Source organism: Syngnathoides biaculeatus, chromosome 8 (assembly GCF_019802595.1).
Source record: "Syngnathoides biaculeatus isolate LvHL_M chromosome 8, ASM1980259v1, whole genome shotgun sequence".
Classification (NCBI taxonomy): Eukaryota; Metazoa; Chordata; class Actinopteri; order Syngnathiformes; family Syngnathidae; genus Syngnathoides; species Syngnathoides biaculeatus.
Genome location: NC_084647.1, coordinates 22,001,408 through 22,022,213, shown reverse-complemented (window position 1 = coordinate 22,022,213; position 20,806 = coordinate 22,001,408). Strand labels below are relative to the sequence as shown.

Here is a 20,806-nt window from a genome sequence, read left to right as displayed (position 1 = left end):
GGCACAAGGAGAACGGTTGACAGTGCGGGACCTGGTAACCATAATAGAGTGGGTCGTCTTCACATTTCTCTTGGATTGACCCCTTGCCCCCACCCCCACCTTTAGTTCTTGGGCCATGGAAAGATGGTGGTCACCATCTCTGCCCCCCTTGGTCCTTGGCTTTTGCTGGCACCCTCTCTCATCTTTGCCTGGGCAAATGCTTAACATGGTAATATAATTTTTTTTCCCACCGCTTCTGTTTTCAGGATTTTCTTTGGGGTCAGCAATAATTTAGTCGGGTAGTCATTACCATACACGTTTGTCAACATTTTAAAGTATATTTACAAAACTATTGATAAACAGGCAGAAAATGTTTGCGACGTTTACTGTTAGATCATCTTTAAGAGGCTGGCAGTTCCAACATGTAGAGGAACGTGCAGGCATAAGAAAGTTGCTCGACATAGTAGCATTCATTATTCCTGTCGCAGTAGTGGTATTTGATTGACAGGTGACAGTTCAGCGGGATGTGGTTGCAGCACATTCAGGGGCAAAGCCACAATGTCAGAGAGCAGAGACAATAACTTGGATTTTCACAATTTTAAATCTCATTTTATACCGTATATATTTTTTGTCGTCACTCAAATGTATCTGTAATGTGTAAAATTTGGAAGACTTACTCTTTAGAGGGTCTTAAAATGTTTACTGCTTTTACTTAAGTCAAGCAGTTGAATTAGTACGTCTACTTTTTTCTACACAATGACATGTATTTCTTTGGTAAAACAATTCAACCGGCTCTTACATTTGATTTTGGAGTGTGCAATTCTTAAAGTAGCACGTGTGTCATATAAACCTCATAATGACATCTCTTTACAGGATTAGGGGAGAGCGCCGTCGCGGGTGCGGGCCAAGCCGGCAGTCATCCGCCCTCCGCTCGGCCCTGAGGAGCAGTCAGAAGGGGCCTTCATTTGGCGAGCATTACAATGCCACGGGGGCAGCGCATTAGCCGCGGTGCTGAGTATGACGCTTTGCTCACACTTAATGAAGTGGGGAAATAATTACGCCACCCCAATCTGACCTGTGGTGTTCTTCCATTTCAGCATGGTCAATAGGGGCGCCCCCGCTGGACTCAAAACTGTTGATGATGCCAACACACACTTACAGTATGGAAGGATATTAACACACACCGGCCCACCAAAGAACTGCTCTGCACTAAATGTACTGAGATTTGTAAATGGTCAATGCGCTTGAGGGTTATGAAAAATACAACATGTAACAACACATAGAAATTTATTTACTTCTTCGGCTTCATTACAGAGTTCATAGTGTGGCATTAATTCATCCATTTTTAATATAATTTTAATAATTCATTTTACACCTGAGAGTACGTGACTCCCAGGATGCACATTTGATGGAAACAATGACTCTCAGGCCCGGAACAAAGACTGCACTTCTTATCTCGGCTATACAGATACAGTCATCCTCTCCTCTATCGTGGTTCTTGCATTGGGGCCCTGCTGTATTGCAGATTAGTATTACTGTTATTACGCTCTCTTTTATTCTGTTTCTAGAATAGGTTGTGATCCATTGTTTTTGCTCACTCTCAATATATTCTGTGCTTAGATGCAATGATATCAATTTTTGAGAATGATAATAAACGATAGTACAGTATTGTTGATGTTCTTTTAGGCCAGTGATATAACAATACTAGAGAATAATAAAGAATTGTACGTCTCACTTGAAAAAGTTCATTTGAATTAACTAATTTTATGAAAATGTGACCTATTTCACGTTGAAATAATCTAGCCATCCACCCATTTTCAATGCGCAGATCCTGGCTAGGGTCACGCGGCTCTGGTGCAGTGGACATTAGGCAAACAATTTGAAATACTTTGAAGCCATTTGCGCCTTTGAAATTAAAATTATACTTAACTAACATCCACCCATTAGCCGAGCCGCTTTTCCTCTCGAGGGCGGAGGCTGTGCTGGAACCAATTCCAGCTGTCATTTGGGCAGGAGGCGGGGTACACCTTGAACTGGTCGCCAGCCAATTGCAGGGCACATGGAAACAGACAACAATCACACTCACAATCACACGTAAGGGCAATTTAGAGTGTCCAATTAATGTTGCATGTTTTTGGGATGTGGGAGGAAACCGGAGTGCCCGGAGAAAACCCACGCAGGCATGGGGAGAACATGGAAACTCCACACAGGTGAGGCCAGGATTCGAACCCTGGTCCTCAGAACTGTGAGGCAAACATTCTTGCCAGTCGCACCAACGTGTTGTCTAATGGTGGTGTAATTAATGTGGGGCTGATCTTCTTTTTCTATGAATTTTCCCCGGGTTTATCTGTCCACCTACAATCTCATGTCTTTCAGGGTAAAACTTTTATTTTAGTGTAGCTTGTTGATAGATGTATAGTGTGTTATTACATTAAATGTTGCAGCTCTGAATGTGGGTGTACTTTGTCTAGTACTGGTGCAGAAACAAAAATGCTGTCAGTATTTTTCAAATACTCTATGAAAAAGTGGCAGGAACTTTTCTGAGATGAGTTTGGAAGACAAGGGTCAGAAAGTGTACTTATCAGTGTTTGGGCTTGTCAATTATCAACGTCTTCTGCGCACAGATGCAAAAAAAAAATACAGCTTCAAATCAAACCATCTTAATTTGAGTGTCGTGGCGCAGACGTCTAATCAAAACACACTTGTGAGCATCAACCACTGATCAATCCCAATGCAATCAAGCGTAACCTCTGCCAGGGTGACACTTGCCGCTGTCAAACGCTGTCTGAACAGAATATTGAATTAGGAAATCAGACGGCCTTTCAGATGACGCGCATGCAAAACAAGCTCAAAAGACTTGTAAATGTAACGTGGCGACACCAATCTTCCCAACAAATTGAAACTTCAGTTAATTTTTTAGTATATCTGCACATGACAAACTTTTCATGTTTTTAGTTTGAGCTACAGCTCAACATATGACGCTACTAATACGATGCTTTTCAAAAGTAGTTTTGTGTATAAGTCAAAGCTGGTAAGAAATCAAACTTTTTTTGTCTCGATTATAAGAAAAAAACATCATCCTGACCCAAAAACTCCATTACCGTAATTTCCGGCCAATAAGACGCGACTTTTTTCAAATACTTTCAACCCTGCGGTTTATTCGGGGATGTGGCTAATTTGTGCATTTTTTCTAACGGTCGCGAGGGGGCACTCGAGCGGAAAAGGTAAGAGTGGTGGAATATATGTGCAAAGGAAGTGACTTTTACCGGTCCGGCCCTGTTTACGCTGAGCGAGTGTGCTACTGCTGTGTCTCAGTGATTTTTACCGACATGTTTTTATTTAGTTTTTTAAACCGGCCCTGTTAGCGCGGCGCTAGCATTAAACTCTCTGTGTACCATCTTTCTAATGTAAATATCTCATGTTTCAATGTGGGCACTTGAGGCTTTTACACACCTGCGGCGTATGTACAGTATGTACCAAATGGTATTTCCTTTACAACCAAGTGCACTCTGTAGGCCGGGAATTACGGTATTTAGGACAACAATAACACAGGTTTCTGTATTTTAGGACATTAACTCATCAGATCTTCCAGGTGTTTAAACACGATAAAAGCTTCGTAATCCTTAAGCCTTAAGCCAAACCAAAGGCAAACTCAACTAGAAGTGAAGAAGTTGGTTGAAACGGGACTTATATCGTAGTGTTTGCATACAGTATGACCTAGACACAATCAATTAATAGGTGACTTCTAAATCTTAAGGTGGAACAATTGCCCTTTAAATGTTCTGAACTCCTCCATAGACTGCACGAGATGTCACGTACTCGTTTAGATGCCCAACTAGTTGCGCACTTCATTTTACCTCATTTGCCTCAAGACACAATCAAAAATGAATCCCTCACTCAATCAGCTGAATTCTTAACGAGCAATCATTTGATTGATTGTAATGCCCAACTCCAGTACAAACGGCTTCATTAATCTTGGCTGAATGCCATCCAGCCAGTCAGCCATACTGAGGAGAGAAAATGCAGACTCACGTATTCAACATTTCATTGCATCAAAGCTCATAAAAATATAGTTGAATATAGTTTTCCACCAAGGAGTAATGTTCAGACACTGCCTTGTCTTACAATAAGGCTGAACACGCTGTAGAATATTTGTACTCTAACCTCGCTATTGATTTGGTTCACAGTGTATAAAGCGTTAATATTTTCCCAATGAGTTAAACGCAGTTTATGATTTCATCTTGTGCAGGCTGTTTCACTTAACCACCTGCAAATTATAAACATTATTCAGACAAGAGAATCAATTCTGTAAAATACCAGCAGCAGAAAAGCTAGTTTCCGCATTATTCAAATCATTCTGCTGCTGTAATTTATGTTAATTTCGCCACCTTGCATGCTGATTCTCTCTCTCAGTACACAACCTTCCAATGTCAACCCTGCCAGCTTGATCATTGATTGCAAAAGCAATACCAGGACTAATGCTTGAATTAGCCAGCAGATATATTTGTCATGTCTACTGTGCTGAAACAGAAAAATGATATATGGCTAATTAAAAATTGTATGACACGTCAATTTATGTGTATCTAGGCTCAGTTCTTGAGCTATTCAAAGATTTGATTTGAGGTTTGAGATTAGGACCAATAAGAACATGACTCTGGTTGCTTTTACCATTTCCATCATTCGTGTAGTTTTCAGGCTACCTGAATGAAGCATCAAAGAATACCCCCCCCCCCACATCCTTGGTCGCTATGGATTAGTATTGGGTGGATAATACTGTTATAGCAAGACTCCAATATTATATTTTCCAAAAACACAATTAATTCCTATAAAATAAAGAGGGAAATAAAATATTATATTTACACAACGCGGCACGGTGGTTCAGCTGGTAAAGCGTTGGCTTCACAGCTCTGAGGACCGGGATTCAATCCCGGCCCGCCTGTGTGGAGTTTGCATATTCTCCCCGTACCTGCGTGGGTTTTCTCCGGGGACTCTGGTTTCCTCCCACATTCCAAAAACATGCAACATTAACTGGACAATCTAAATTGCCCCTAGACGTGATTGTGAGTGCAAATGGTTGTTTGTCTCTATGTGTGCTATGATTGGCTGGCAATCAGTTCAGGGTGTACCCCGCCTCCTGCCCGTTGAGAGCTGGGATAGGCTCCAGCACTCCCCACGACCCTTGTGAGAATAAGCAGCTAAGAAAATGGATGAAGGTCTTTTTTTATCCCCCACAGGGGAAAATCTAGTTGTTGGTTTTTTCCGGGATGTACGGTTTCCTCCCACATTCTAAAAACATTCATGATAGGTTGATTGAAGACTCAAAATTGCCCGAAGGTGTCAATGTGATTGTGTGTGTTTATATGTGAGCTGCAATTGGTTGGCAACCAGTTCATGTGCCCGGCCCAAGTGCGGATAAGTAATACAAAAAATGGCTGGATAGATGCATGTTTCTTGTTTAAAAAAAAAAAACATGGCAATGTTTTTGGGGGGTGCTTTTTTTTTTAGAGGATTATTTTCATTTTAATTCATTTCGATGGGAAGTTTGATCTGGTTTGAAGTCATGAGCCTGAACCAATTAAACTCAGTATCTCAGTCCCTCTGTAAAATATTTACCCCTTGCTTATTACAGGTTTGGAAACTCTTTCATGACCCTGCCTTCTGCCCGTTGACTGCCGTGACCCTTGTGAGGATAAGCGGCAAAGGAAATGGCTGGATGGATGGATATTCACATTACAAGCCATAATGATGAAAGTGACAATTAGAAAGGTGTATTGTTAATCATCCATCACTTTGCAATAGGAGCCTTTTTTTAAGTGGCTATCTAGAAGGAAATGTGTGGTACAGTATTGACCATCAGTACTGTGGATTAATCCAAGTATTCAATTGGTGTGACCATTGCACGGTACAGTACAGATATGTCGCTCACTCACACAATTCTCCATCAACTTGCCCAGGGAACACTGGCAGTGCAGATGACATTTTGCATCATACTGGTCCTTGTCTAAATATGTCATCAAGACAAGACCAACCAATCCTCTCTTTTGGTTTTATGCATTGAATATGACAACAGGCTCGCACTTACTCTCGTAAGGTAAATACGATAGAACCAAAATGAATATCCTCCCCTCGCTGTGAAATAATAAAAAACAAATGGTGACCCTTAATCATAACTGAGAGGCAATAAGGATTATTCCACGGCCCAAGGTTACACCTCTGTGCAAAAGCTGGGGATGTGGAAATGAAGATGAAATGCACAAATAGGAATTCATAAGCGTGACTGCAAGTTTGCTGTGTAGAGATTCTTTCAAGGCAACGATAGATTTATAGCCGTGGAATTCCATTAGCATTCAATGTTTAACAGAGTCATGTGAGTAAATAGTATGGGAATTTTAAATCACACCCCGAGCAACGGAGGCCGATGATTTATGAGAAACACTCAGCAATATGAAGCTCTTAACGCTTGGCTTGATCACTGACTTCTTCCGCTGAGCAAGCAAAACTGGATAAAGTAGAATGTCGGTCAGGGTAGCAAAAGCCTAAACAACGGCTAAACACGTTTATCTGATAGTTTTCATGAAAAAGTCTTGGTTGATCACTGTCCCACATCTGGACACCCAAGGTTTACAGCAAATAAGCCACATCGCCGTTAAATGAAAATCAGTCGTGTAGTTTCTTTTTAATTCTGCAAACGAAGAAACAAACAGACATACAGCAAAACAATACCTTTCAAACTCATGTTTTTATATTTAGACCACATTATAAAATCAGAAGGTCTTGAATTCAATTTTTTCCCCCCCCATAACTACAACTTTTCTCTAAGGGTGACTTGCTGTGTCATCTGGGAGGGTCTAAGACTCAATCTGGTGATTATCCTCTGGATTGAGAGGAGTCAGATGAGGTGGCTCGGGCATCTAATTATGATGCCCCACGGAAGCCTCCATGGTGAGGTCATTTTGGCTCGTCCCATTGGTGGACGACCCAGGAGACGCTGGAAAGACGCGGTGTCTCCCGGGTGCCCTGGGAGGCCCTCAGTATCTTTCGGAAGTGGACGAAGTGATTGGGGCTCACCTACTTATACTGTTGCCCCCAAGACAGGACTCGGGACAAACCGATAAATGGACAAAAGGATTATATTTAGATTTGTTTTACAGCTTTTTCCTGTCAATGGCAATGATATAATTTGGTCTACTTTTGTACCGTAAATTCTGGTTTATAAACTGCAACTTTTTTCACACGCTTTCAACCCTGGGGTTCATGCGGTGATGCGGTTAATTTGTAAAAAAAATATTAACAGCCACAAGGGGGCATTCAAGCGGAAAAGGTAAGAGTGAGACAGATGGAATATATGTACTAAGGAAGTGACTTTTACCGGTCCGGCCCTGTTACCGCTGCGCTAGCGTGTTACTGCCGTGTCTCAGTGATTTTTACCAGTATGTTTTTTTTCAACCAGCCCTGTTAGTGCAGCGCTAGCGTTAAACTCTGTGTACAGTCTTTCTCTGTAAATCTCTCATGTTTCAATGTGGGCACTTGCGGCTTTTACACAGCTGCGGCGTATGTATAATTATTATTTATAAAATTCTCAATATTATTTTTACTTACAACCAATTAAAACTTAAATTTGCACAGGATTTAGATTTTTGTACTTTTACTTTTAAGATTTAAAAATGTGGAAGCCCCGTATCTCAGTGGTTAGAGCACGGGTTTGGTTAACCAGGGGTCGTGGGTTCGTATCCCACTGCCGCCTCCACTCCCTGGTTCCGTCAGGAAGGGCATCCGGCGTAAAAATTGTGCCAAACATATATGTGCGTTCATCTGAGATGACACGCTGTGGCGACCCCGAAAGGGACAAGCTGAAAGAAACCATCCACTTTTAAGATTTAAAAATACAACTTTATTCTTGCAATATTTCAAAACTTGGACTGTGGCCCTAACATTCCTTTGTAATGCTGTGCTTGGAAATGACTGTTTAAGAGATTGATTGCAAGAGTTGTTGTAATTTCTGCTGGTTTTAGCTTGCATTGTTCGATAGTCGGTGAAGGAGTTGGAATGGGTAGCGACCAGGACGTGGAGGATCCAAGAGGATCATGTATGCCCCTGGACTCAAGTCCTGGCAGCGTCCAATTCCTCAAAAGTGGATAAGGGGCTATTGATAATGCGTGTGGGCAGCCTTGACTGTCCATTGCAATCCTGACCTTAGTTGTGGCAGCACTAATCCTGACTGATGGATAAACAAAGGACTGATTCAATGACTGCTGCTTAGAACTGCCTCAACGGCTCCTGTGGCAGGCCGTGCTTTGTGAGAAACCACATTGAGTACATCCTGTGCTGAGCCTTTTTTGAGGATGTAGTTGATGTTGGTCTCCCACTTCAGGTCCTAAGTAACCAACTCCCAGAAACTTGAAAGTCTCGATGCCTCAGCGCAGAGGCAGCTGTCCAGAAGGATGTTTCATGAAGTCCACTTGTTCAGGTTGTACTGCCCACACTCAAGTCCTGCCACTCCACTTCCTGTCAATACTCAGAGTTATCACCGTCTTTGATGAGGCCAATGACCGTGGTGCCATTTGCAAACTTCAGAAGCTTGACATTTGGGTGCACTGAGGTGGAATTGTTTATATAGAGGGAGAAGAGCATGGGAGTGAGGATGCATCCTTGAGGGGCGCCTGCGGTGATATTGCGTGTGGATGCAACGCGACTACACCACGAAAATGCACGCCCGCCCACAGAAAGTCAGCTGGCTTGGCTGCTTTAGAGAGCCTCGTTGTCGGCTGCGATTGCACCCATGTCAAGCAGAGAAAGGTAAAATAGGGAGACGGGTATTATTTTTTTTTTCCAAATGTCCCACTTGACACCCAGCATTTGGACCAGCTCTTCGGGGTGGTTCGGCCAGTTTAGAATGCCTCTCTGTCAGCCATGAGTGCATTAAATTGAAAACCTGCATGTGGAATCAGGATCCCTGTTGGTGTGGCAACTTTCGAGCGCCTTGTTGTCAGATGTAAGTGGATCCACATCATGGTGAGAGGGTGGAAGAAGAATTTGTTTTTAAAGTCCGAGCCTGCATGTGGACAAAGGCTTCCTGCTAGTGTGACCACTTTAGAGTGTCTTATTGTTGTGGCATGGAAAAGCCTGTAGGGATATATTCCAGTTACCAGTGGATTTGAGCTGATATATTCTTGCAGCTTAGACATGTAGTCATGTCTCGCCATGAGAAAGATGCTAGACAAAGTCATATGCATTTTTAAGTTTGTAGAAGTGGTATTTGATTGACAATTTCATGGGTTTCAGTGGACTCCGTCAGAGAATTTGAGAGCAGAGACAATGGGTTGACAATTGTGAATCCTCATTTTATATCCTTGCGATTATTTTTAATAATTCAAGTTTGGCAGGGTTGCGAGCAGTATTCTTCTTTGTGAAGTGTCAAATTCATAAGACTTTTTTTTTCCACTTTACAGGGACTTAAATGTTTATTGCGAAGAGTATGCACTCATAAAATCCAAGAGGAGGGGAAAGAGGCAGTGCACACAGCACATTAATGTAATACAAAAAAGTGCAAAGAGGTTTATGGATGTGGTGAGGGAAGACATGAGGGCAGTTGGGGTTAGAGAGGAAGATGCATGAGATAGGCTAAGATGGCAAAAGATGACACGCTGTGGCGACCCCTAACGGGACAAGCCGAAAGGAAAAGAAGAAGAAAAAAGTGCAAAGAGGTAGTTTGGGAGGGAGGTATACGCTTCATACTTAAGATTAAAAAAATTGCGAGAGAAGGGGTTGGTTGGACTGCATATGCTACATAAGGTACGAATCAAAGTAAAGAATTTGCTCCTCTGCTCCAATCATTCATCACTTATTGTATATGTTCTATACAGCACATATTTTTCTCAGATACAGCCTCTAGTTGCAGGCCGGAGGACAAAGTCGAAGTGAGACTTGAATTTGGACCTACCTGTCATTTCCTCATCTCCTTTCATCCATCTGATGGAGGCAGCTGGCTTGCTGCCGGCGGCTGTGCAGGTGAGCTCCGTCTCGTTGCCCTCGCTGACCACATCCTCGCGACTCTCAATGATCGGGCTTCCCGGCGGCACTGGTGTGCAAAGTATTGGCCACAGTTACGCACACATTCATACATTGGACATTGATACACAGGGCCAATTTTATAAAACAGGTGAAAATTGAGATCAGCAAAGCTTTTGTGCAGAGATTAACAAATTTGGGGGGAATTTTGACTCGTCACATCGATCATGATGGAGAGAACAGCCCACATGTTATAAATCATACAAGTTTAATGCTTCAGAGTATTTATCGTTACACAATAAACAGTGTTTCGCAGTTGGTAGTAGAAATTGTGTCGATAATGAAAAAGATAATGATAATGTTTATGTCAGTTCAACAATGACAGATGCCAAAACAAATGAGGGCCCTGTTGTGAATCAACATCACTCACTCGTTCCGTAGTTGTATTTCTGTAAATTAATTATTTTGACATCAAAAGCCTTTCCCCATTTTTACTTTAGTTGTTTTATAGTTTGGAGTAAAAGCCAAGCATCAAAGTCACAGTTCTAATGTTTAATTTTTAAAAAAGCTCATTTTCGCCATTGTGTTCAGAAACTTGTGATTTTGGTGAAACAAAATGTTCTGCTGATGATTAAAAAATGGAAAGAGGTACAAGCAAACTCTTTTGAATGGAAAAGGGAGTGTCTACTCTACGTGTTTTGGTAGATTTAACGGTAATATTGTTACAGACAATATATTGTGATTATTTAAAGATCACTCAAAATGTTCAAAAGCATCTCGCAATATCAGAGCTCTGCTTTGACAATAGCGGGCAGTGAATGAATTTTAAAAGGACAAACCAATGGAAAATGAAACCAATGTATCATTCCTGCATTGTCGCGAACATGGACCACACGGTAGGATCCAACTGCAGGACTCCGAGGCAGTGACATGATTTTGAGGGTGGTTTTATTCCAGGCAGAGGTCATACATCCGTAAGCAGTCCAACAAAGGCAAGGTCCAAAAACATGAAAACGAGATTGGATGACTAAAAGGCAAACACAAGACCTAACTATACTTGGCTGTGGTGCCGCAGGAATGCTGGGACGTGGCAATGAGGAAAATACGAGAAGCTCGTTACTCAGACAGTCTCATACAACGAACTGCTACTAGTAACACAACACACGAGGCTTAAAGAGTTAATTATAGCATAATTAGAGGCAATGAGGCGCTGCTGCCCGAGGCCGCCATGGATGGGGCAGTAGCCTGGCCACGGCCATGAAATGCATATAAAAGATTGTCCTACAGGTGTGAAAGCCATGAAACCTTGATACGATTAAATGTTACTCATGTGTAAATGAGTAGAATAACATTCTGTCAAACTTTACTCTACAAACTTTAATGTAAGTTCTTCCCACTGTCTCTTTGTGGCCCAAACAAGTTTGGAAGTTTTCCTGCATTCGGCTTTGAACGCTCGAGCAGAACCCACAGAAAGGGATGAATAAGTCAAGATTTAAATATGAAAAAACGTATTCTTGCATCAGGCCAAATAACTTACCCATGCATTGAAAGCAGGATACTCTTCCCTTATTCCGCAAATTAGTCATTGGGCTGAACTCTCGTCGCTTCAAAGCCAAAAGTCATAGGGGGAGTTCATTCCAAGGACTCTTCAATGCAACCCTCAGTTTAGAAGAGAACTGCTGCTACTGTCAGCCTCAATTGTACAAGTAAAGCAATTACTTTAAAGGGCTTTTAATTCCTTTCAATCCCCCCGGGATGTCGGTGTGTATAATAAAGCTTGACTAGAGTCATTTTACCGCAAAGCATCACAGTGAAGGCACAGCTGACTCTCAAAGGGGAACGGTTTGGGAACAGCCAAGTCAACATTCACTGGAATTCACACATTCAACACAGCTGCCAAGACCGACGCGGCAGACTCCGATGGTCTGAGCATCTGCTCCTTTTCCGCACTGAGGGCCCTTAATTGGCTGACATTTTGTCTGCTAAAGATGATGGGATCAAAGATGACTGCTAGCCATAAAGCAGCAAGTTTTGACAAAACAAACAACAAAAAAAAAGCTATGGATGGATGTGGTACACGTCACAGGAAATATTACAAAAACTCCAAAAAGTCGACTGGGTGGGAGTGGATAAAGAGTTCAGGGGAGTTTATACACATGCATACTTGGAAGATTAAAAAATCTGACAAGACAAGGGAGAGGGAGTGGAAACGGATGTAAGATAGTGTTAAGGAGGTTAGCGAGTGCTTACACTATACATGATAAAAAAGATAGAAAATATGATAGGAAGAGTAGGTGAGAGTGCATATACCTGTCACATATGAGATGGAATTTGAGAGAGGAAGGGTGGGATGGAGCGCATACAGTCCGAGTCACAAAAAAAAAAAAAAAAAGAAGACGGAGGGGAGTGCATATAGTACCGTGAAAAAGTATCTGTCCCCTTCCTGGTTTCATTTTTTTTTTTTTTTTTATATCTGTCTCACACAGGTTTCAAATAATCAAACCAATTTTAATATTACTCATAGACAACCGAAGGAAACAAAAAAAAAAACATTTTTTTAATGACAATTCAATTTATTATGGGACCAAAAAAAAAAAAAAATATCAAAACCTTTCTGAAACTCTGTGAAAAGGTAATTGCCCCCTGAACCTAATCACGAGTTGTGCCACCCTTGGCAGCAATAACTGAAATCAAACGTTTGCGATAATTGGTGAGGAGTCTTTCACATTGCTCGGGAGGAATTTTGTACCACTCTTCTTTGCAGAATTGTTTCAACCCCGCCATATTGGAGGGTTTTGAACATGAAGTGCGCGTTTAAGTTCACACCACAGCATCTCAATTGGATTTAAATCTGAATTTCGACAAGGCCACTTTTTGAGCCATTCGGAGGTGGACTTGCTGGTGTGTTTCGGATCATTGTCCTGCTACATGATCCAAGAGCACTTGAGTTTGAGACCACGAACTGATGGCCAGACGGTCTCCTTCAGGATTTCCAGGAACACAGCAGAATTCAATTTTCCATCAGTCACAGCAAGTTGTCCTGGTCCTGAGGTAGAAAAGCAGCCCCAGACCATCACAGTGCCACCAACAAGCTTCACTGTTTGCATAGTGTTCTTTTTATCAAATGCTGGGCCATTTTTATACCTTCCAAATATTTCAATTTTTGACTTGTCAGTCCACAATGTTTCTCCAAAAGTCTAGAGGATCATCAAGATGTTTTTGGGCAGATGTGAGACAAGCCTTTGTATTCTTTGGTGACAGTAGGGATTTTCGCCTGGGAACTCTCCAATGGATGCCATTTTGCCCACAGTCTTTCTTATGCAAGAGTCATTAACATTGAACTAAATTGAAGCCATCCAGACCTGGAGGTCTTTAGATGTTGTTCAAGGTTCTTTTGTGACCTCGTGGATGAGTTGTTGTCACATTCTAAGTAATTTATTTGGTCGTCCACTCCTGTGAAGGTTTGCCACTGTTCCCAGTTTTCTGTTTTGGGGGATAATGGCTTTGCCAGTGGTTCTCTAGAGCCCCAAAGCCTTGGAAGTAGCTTCATAACATTTTCAATCACCCTTTTTCCCCCATTTGGATCGTGGCATGATGCACTGATTCTCGAGATAGTCTACTTTATGTCCTCTGACGAATTCTACTTGAGTCATTTCTTAATTCAATACACATGGTGGTAATCACGTTTGGGTGTGGCCTGTGAAATTGAACTCAGCTTTCTCAAATTTGTGGTTAGTCAGTGACTTTGTGATTTAACAGGGGGCAATTACTCTTCCACAGAGGGTCAGAAAGGTTTGGATTTCTTTTGTACCTTAATAAATTGAATTGTTATTTGAAAACTGCATTTTGTATTTCCTCTGAGTGATATTAAAATTGGCTTGTTGAGTTGGGGAAAAAAAAAAAAAACTGAAATCAGGAGGGAAGCCAATACTTTTTCATGGCACTCAATGATACAGTTCATGATGTAAGTATGATATATGATGCAAGTCAGTAGATAACATGAGAGGTGGGGCGCAAGTATATGTTGAAAATACAGTAACATAAAGAATGATGATGTTGGGAAGTACTGCATACGGTATACTGTGTGTCACAATTAAGATATAGAGTGATAGAAGCAGTATGTGGGATTGCTGTAAAATAACTCTGACAGCAGAGGTGGGGGGAATTGCATACTTTATGTTACAAGAAAGGTAGAAAAGTGAGGCACACGTACATATGCCTCATACCTACCCAGTACAGTGATGTCCGCGTAGGCCTCCTGAGGGGGGTCCGTGTAGAGCTGGCACACATAACGTCCCTCGTCGGAGAGTGACACATTGGACAGAGACACCCGCAGTTCGTTGTCAGAGAAATTCACCAGCTGGAACCGGCTGTCCTTCAGGGCTGTGGGGGGATAGGCGCCAGACAATGAGGAGGCAAGCACCAATGTGAAGAAAAAGATGCCAAGAAAATGGTGGCGGCGGGGACAAATGGAAGGTGGAGGATGAGTGCTAGGATGGAGGAAGACAAAGGAGGTGGGAGGAGAAAACGACGTAGAGAAGAGTGGAAGGAGCTTCGCGGGCTCTCTCCTTAATTGTGTCAAAGAAAAGTGGACTTCAAAGTGATTCATACAAGTTGATTTATAAAGTAGCTTCACAGTCGGCGGAGCACTCGCCATGACAGCCAAGTGTGAGGAGTGCTCATGAGGACTCCTAATAAGACGGCAACTCTTAAAACAGCCTGCTGCTCCTTGTCATGGTTGGCTGCATTACACTTCCGGAGAACATTCCAGAATTAATTCAAGAATAAATTAAAGTTACTAGATGTTAAAGTATTTTTTTTCAACATTTCTGCAGTATTTTTGAATTTTTATTCTTTGGAATCTCAGTTTACATCTAGATATACGTCTTAACTTTTTAGTCCTTACTCACTAATCAGAAGCATGAAGTGTACCATTTGAACAAAACGCACAACACCAACACTGGCTAATCGAAGGGACTGGGTCAAGATTTTGCCTCAGTTGAATATGAAGTTAGTAAGCCATAAACAAAAAAAAAGTTATGCTCATGAAGGCGACTGTGACGTGCAATGTAAATATTGTCAGTTGTCATGTACAGATCGCAGTGCATACATTATATGTCACAAGGGAGATTAAAAAGAGGAGGGGTGGCATGAAGTCTACCGGTATGCAGCATATACCCCATGTAAGATAAAGAGACGAGGAAGACTAGCATCATCTTAATGAAGTGAGTAAATAAATGCCCAGGTCATTAATTGGAAATACAAAGTGGGTTTTTTTTCTTTTCTCTTTTTCTCCTCATTTTAGACAAACCTAAATCCCAGCTCTGGGCACGAATCCCAATCATAGCAGACTAATAGCCGTATGGATGGATTAAATTCTCGTTAATGTTGTCATGCTCAGTTAAAGCCATCTTTTCATCCCAGCGCGCTCTTTTACATAAACATCTTTGGCTGATTTGATCGGTGGGGGCTCCGTTTGATGATCTGACCTCACCTACTTTATCATGTCCTCTGCGGAGATAACCAACTCCACGTAGTCGTCATTGCTTAAAGCACAGGGACATTTTTAGTATTCCCGTCAGGCTCAGCTGTTATTATCACGATCATTACTCAAGGTCTCGGGGCAGCATCAACATGAAATCCCATTCCCTCTCTCGATATAATTTGAGAGCTCTCCTCGAGGACTCAGAGGGGAATTATGGCGCTCGTGTAACTTGGAGAGTTACAACACCTGTTAGGGAGGGAAATCCTGACACCCCCCGAGTGGCCCATAGCAGATTAAACAACACAAACAACGCAGAGTGGCAAGAGGTAAAGTGCTTTCAAGTACACTTTAAACTTTTATAGTCCTGCCTTCAGGTAGTACGCGAACGTGGAAAAATCATGCGCATAAGGACTTAAGTATGTGTATAAATTTGTAAAGTTCAATTGATTTATATGAGAACATTATCGCACAGGTCTTTTAAAGACAATTCCAGTGATACAAGCATAATTCTGCTCTGTCAAATATTAAGAAAGTTAGGACTCTTTCAATCTTCTGAAAACCCATCACTTTATTGTTAATGTCAGCCCAAAGTCTTTGGGGTCAAGATTTTGAGTTTAGTTGTTGAATCTGAGTTTTAAACTTTCACAACTTGTTCATTCTTTATCCGAGTTTCCAAAGACTGGTAAGAACGGAAAGAAACTGACAAATATGATGCTGATATTGCGGAATAATTAACCAAGTAATTAAAGTTACACACACAGATATATATAGTATAAGGAACTTACTGTCAAAGTTTAAAGGATAAAGATGGTTGGCTGTTTTGCTAGTAAGCAAACTAATTACTGGTAGATATGGGATGATGTAAAATGGCTGCACCAGACCATTTTATTTTCATTACTGGGGTGGGGTGGAACCATTCAATAGTGAGTCAAAGGGGATAAGAAACACAACACGTTAATAAAAATAAAAAATAAAAAAAATCATGGCGTGCTGGATTTGTCCATCCATCCAATTGTTAGTTTGATGGCTACTTATTGGTTCATGGAGGATGATTATTTTGAAGATGGTAGGACTGTAGCTTTTGATTATGTGGTGAGTAACAGTTTTATAATGAGTCAAACAACAAAAAATGACTATTCATGAAAGCCAAACATTTTTGGAGTAACAGAAATATGCGTTGATCTGCCGTGTTTGTTAGCTAGCATGCTATTTTCACTACACTTTAAAAAACCAAAAAATAACAAAAAAAAGGAAAGTATATCCCTTCGGTAAAGTAAAACAAAACAATAATAAAAGAAAAAAAAAATCATGAAACATATTACAGTAAAGCCTTGTCACGAGCATGCGACAAGTGGCAGTCACATGATGTCGAGGGTGGTTTTATTCCAGGTAGAGGTCATACACAGGTAAGCAGTCCAAAAAAGCAGAGGCACAAAAACACGTGGCAACGGGCAAGGTCCAAAAAAGATGAAAACGAGGTCAGATTACTCCTAGGCAAAAAACAAGATTTGACTTAGCTGTGGTGGCACAGGAACGCTGGCCATGACCACGAGGCAAATACACAACGAGATGCTCGTACGCTCTCAAGCACAACAAACTGGCAAATGAGATTGGGGAATAACACAAGATTTATATGACTGGCCTAATTAGCGTCAATAAAGTGCAGGTGTGTGTATACAATGTGTATAAACTGATCATTTTATGTTTGAGACTAGACTCAAATATGAACAATGTCTGATCTTATATTCCAAAACAAGTTCAAAACGTGTGTCTGATCATTATTACTAAATAAAGTGCTGAAATCAAACACTGTCAGTAACTATGGTTCCACATGTCACGTCGTGTGGCTGGACGTACGCTTTTAATGAGGTTCACATGTCTTTGGGATGTCATAAAAGCTCGAAGAATCCCTCATTGACAATCTGTATGTAGAGCCCATAACGCAACACGGCACTACAATTTCCTTATTCACGAAAATTAGCATGAATACCTGATAACTACTGGTCGGCTATTGACTTCCATAAGGTTGCTGCCAACCAAGACACCACGTGACTATTTGGTGACAACAGTGAACATCCCATACTATACATAATGTGACTGTACGTGTGCTGTATTTACATTTCTATTTGCACTTTTGCCCAAAGAGCTCCATAAAATAAATGACGGACAACTGGAGACCCACCATGTTTTTCGTTCCCAGCTGAAGAAATTGGGTTTGTGTTTAAAATGGATTTTCGTCACTTTGAGGTTTATGTTGTGTTATTTTTGTTGAGACTTCATACAAATTCGGCAGAGCACGATGGCCGCGCTCATCTGTCTTGAGTCCAAAATGTTCCCACATCGTCGACTTTGCAACTAATCCCACTGCTCAATTTTCTGTAACTACAGCTACCGGCTCAGCTCCAGAAAATTTAACTTTGTGTATCCAAGCTCACAATCGCATGCGCACACGGCGGGTCCCTGCTCCTCGCTACATCTGTTTGGTTTAGAGACCACAATTTAACCCATCATCTGTCTGCTTTCAAGTCGCTGAAATGTTTTATTTTTCTTCCTGAAATGGCTGGGCACCGGTCCGCACCCTTTTGTTTTGTTTTTTATTTTTCCACCACTGAGAAATTAGGACACGTATCCGACAAAAATCAGTCACACTCTAGATTCCTCTCTCGTCCAAAGATATTGCATATGTTAGTTTTCCAGCAGATCCCTCGAGTATAAACATATTTTTCTCATCACAGATGTCAGCTCTGCCAAATTGGCTGGCATTTCGCATAGATGTCGACATGACTGTCTCAAGCTTAACCTGTAGGGTAACTTTTATTAACGCATGGCAGAATGAAGGTGTTTATTTGCTCCTTGTGCGGCCCCCATGTTGCTATGGGGGCACGCTCATATACCACCCTCTTTCACTGTGTCCACCTGCCATTTTGACAGCTAACAATGTCAATGATTTATGAATAAAGTTGTGTGATGACTCTTACTTGAGCTCTATGAGTCATAACTCGGGGGTCTGCAAAATAATTAGCAATACATTATTGCCTGGCAGCATTTAAAACAATGCATACTTACACACAGTACAGTACGGCACTAGTACCAGATAAAACAAACATCATGAAGCAATTACTCCTTCCTAATTTAGATTTGGCCCAATTTAAAAACTCTAATTAATTGAAAACTCTGCTATCCCTGTATGAATAAAATTGAATGTTTTTTTAGACCACAAAGTGCATTATTATTGGAATAAAGTCCTTTGAAGAAAAGGTGTGATATTACACAAATATAAAAATTCAGAGAATTTAAATTCACTTGTTGTTGTTGACTCGGATGTATTTTGAGGGTCTGTTGGCAACATCTGGCAGAGCCCCGTCAGAAGAACAATGCCCATGAGCAAGCGGGGGACATTGAGTGTTCTTGATTCGGAGCAGCAGTGATTCTGCTCTGAACCACTTCCGGATGTCTGAGCTTCTCACTCCGTCTCTGGGGAAAAAAAATCATTTTGGCTGCATGGATCTGCAACCTTGTTCTTTCGGTCATGACCCAAAGCATGTGACCACAGCTGTGCGTTGGAACATAGATCTACAGGTAAATTTCACCTTTTCCACTTCACCTTTTAGCTCAGATCATTGTTCACCACGACAGACTGAAACAGAGTACGTAGCCTTGCAGCGATAAAATTCAAATTTTGAACTGCCGCAAAAACAGTGGGTGACCATCAGCCACGCCTGGAAAATAGATGCCAAATCCCACACCTTCCATGACAGTTCAGTCGTGCTGCTCAGTGTGCAGCGGGCTTTAGTCTCGTGACGCCGAAACATGAACAGCATGAAGGAGATACACTTGAATGCCAATTCTGATTGAACCAGGATATCCATTGGACGATTCAAGAATCAAATAATCGGTTGATTCATGAATCAAATATCTCTTAGAAATTCTGACATTTAGTGCCTTGTTAAAGAACAGAAAGTGGTTGGAAAAAAAACTGAAGCGTCAACAACTTGGATGTTCGATTTCAAAAGTTTAAACGTACCTTCTGTGTTATCGTGAATTTACTGTATCTTATATCATATGATCCTAAAATATCCTCCTAAAGCCAAAAATCCTGACAATTTCGTGAATAGTGTCATGTTCAGTCCGTTGGCTCTTGGAGTTTTTCAGCTTTTTTCGACAGTAGCCTTTTGAACTGTTTTAAACCTTCGTTCCACATCAGTCTGATTGTGGGTTTCTGTGTCACCATGTGGAAGCCCACACAGTTGAGCCCTATGTCCCACTTTTGTAGGTTAGGTGTAAAAGGCAAAGGTGGGAAAATGCCACATGCTCTGAAGATATGTTCGCCGACTGCCACGATGTTTTTGGTAAATCAGGTAAAGACACTGTGCACCGTGCACATCTTTTACGAGCAAAACTTGCGAAGCAACAGCTGGTATCCGTTACATACAGAAATGTTGTCCATCACCTTGAAGGCTGGCTCGTGTCCCAGACACAAAAGAGTGAAAGAAACGCAACGGGGGAAAAAAAAAACAAGTGAAAAGTAGACATGGCCCATATGCTCATGCATAATCATAACGTTCAATCTCCTAATCGAAGAGATTATCGTAAAATCGAACAGTGACAAGGACACAAAAGTATACCCATTATGGCGCGACGGAGAATTATCTCATATTAATCTCGCTCGCTTTCTGAGCTTAATGACTTGTGCTAAAGTGGCAAACGTCAAGGACAGATGGAAATCACGTTTTGCACGCATACAACGCAAAGAAGGCTGGCGCAGCGGCTGCATCCTTCCAGCTCCTTATATAATGGGGGACCCAAAAAGTACTTCAGTCTTCCGTGGTGCCCCACTAATTTGCAAACGATGTGGAACTCACATTTAAAATGGTATTGACAAGGACTTTTTTTTTCTTTTATGAACTAAAAGACAATATTTGCACGCTTAATCATTTATAAGAGAATTTGTTGGTAAAAATAGTGAGAAAAGCTTTTTTCAAACTGGACAATTTCACTGCATGAGCCCCCATTATAAAGCACAGAAAAAAATGGATACTACTGATATAAAACATTCTTTTAGTAGAGCATGCTCAGAAAATATATTTTTTTATAAACCCATTTTATTTTGTTATATTTTTAAAGTGGTTATTTTTTTTTAAATAATATTTCTATTTTTAGATTTTTTTATTTTGTCAGATTTCTTTTTCAATTTCGATTTTTCATTTTGCATGATTTTACTTTGTAGTTTTTATTATTTCTTTTTTATTTTAATGTATTTATTATGGATAGTTATTTAAAAAAACTCAATTAAGACATTTAAAGAAATTTAAATTACAAAGTACAAAAATTCTT

At 41.0% G+C, this 20,806-nt stretch overlaps 1 protein-coding gene across 2 annotated transcripts in view; it reads right to left on the bottom strand.

Annotated features, from left to right (window-relative positions):
* Positions 1–20,806, bottom strand: part of cadm1b (cell adhesion molecule 1b) — a 264,360-nt gene that overhangs the window by 36,167 nt on the left and 207,387 nt on the right. For both annotated transcript variants that reach the window (XM_061827075.1, XM_061827076.1), the window contains 2 exons: positions 14,218–14,370; positions 9,920–10,057 (listed from right to left, as the gene is read on the bottom strand). In XM_061827075.1, the coding sequence (XP_061683059.1) occupies positions 9,920–10,057; positions 14,218–14,370 (291 nt within the window). The remainder of the gene's footprint in view (positions 1–9,919; positions 10,058–14,217; positions 14,371–20,806) is intronic.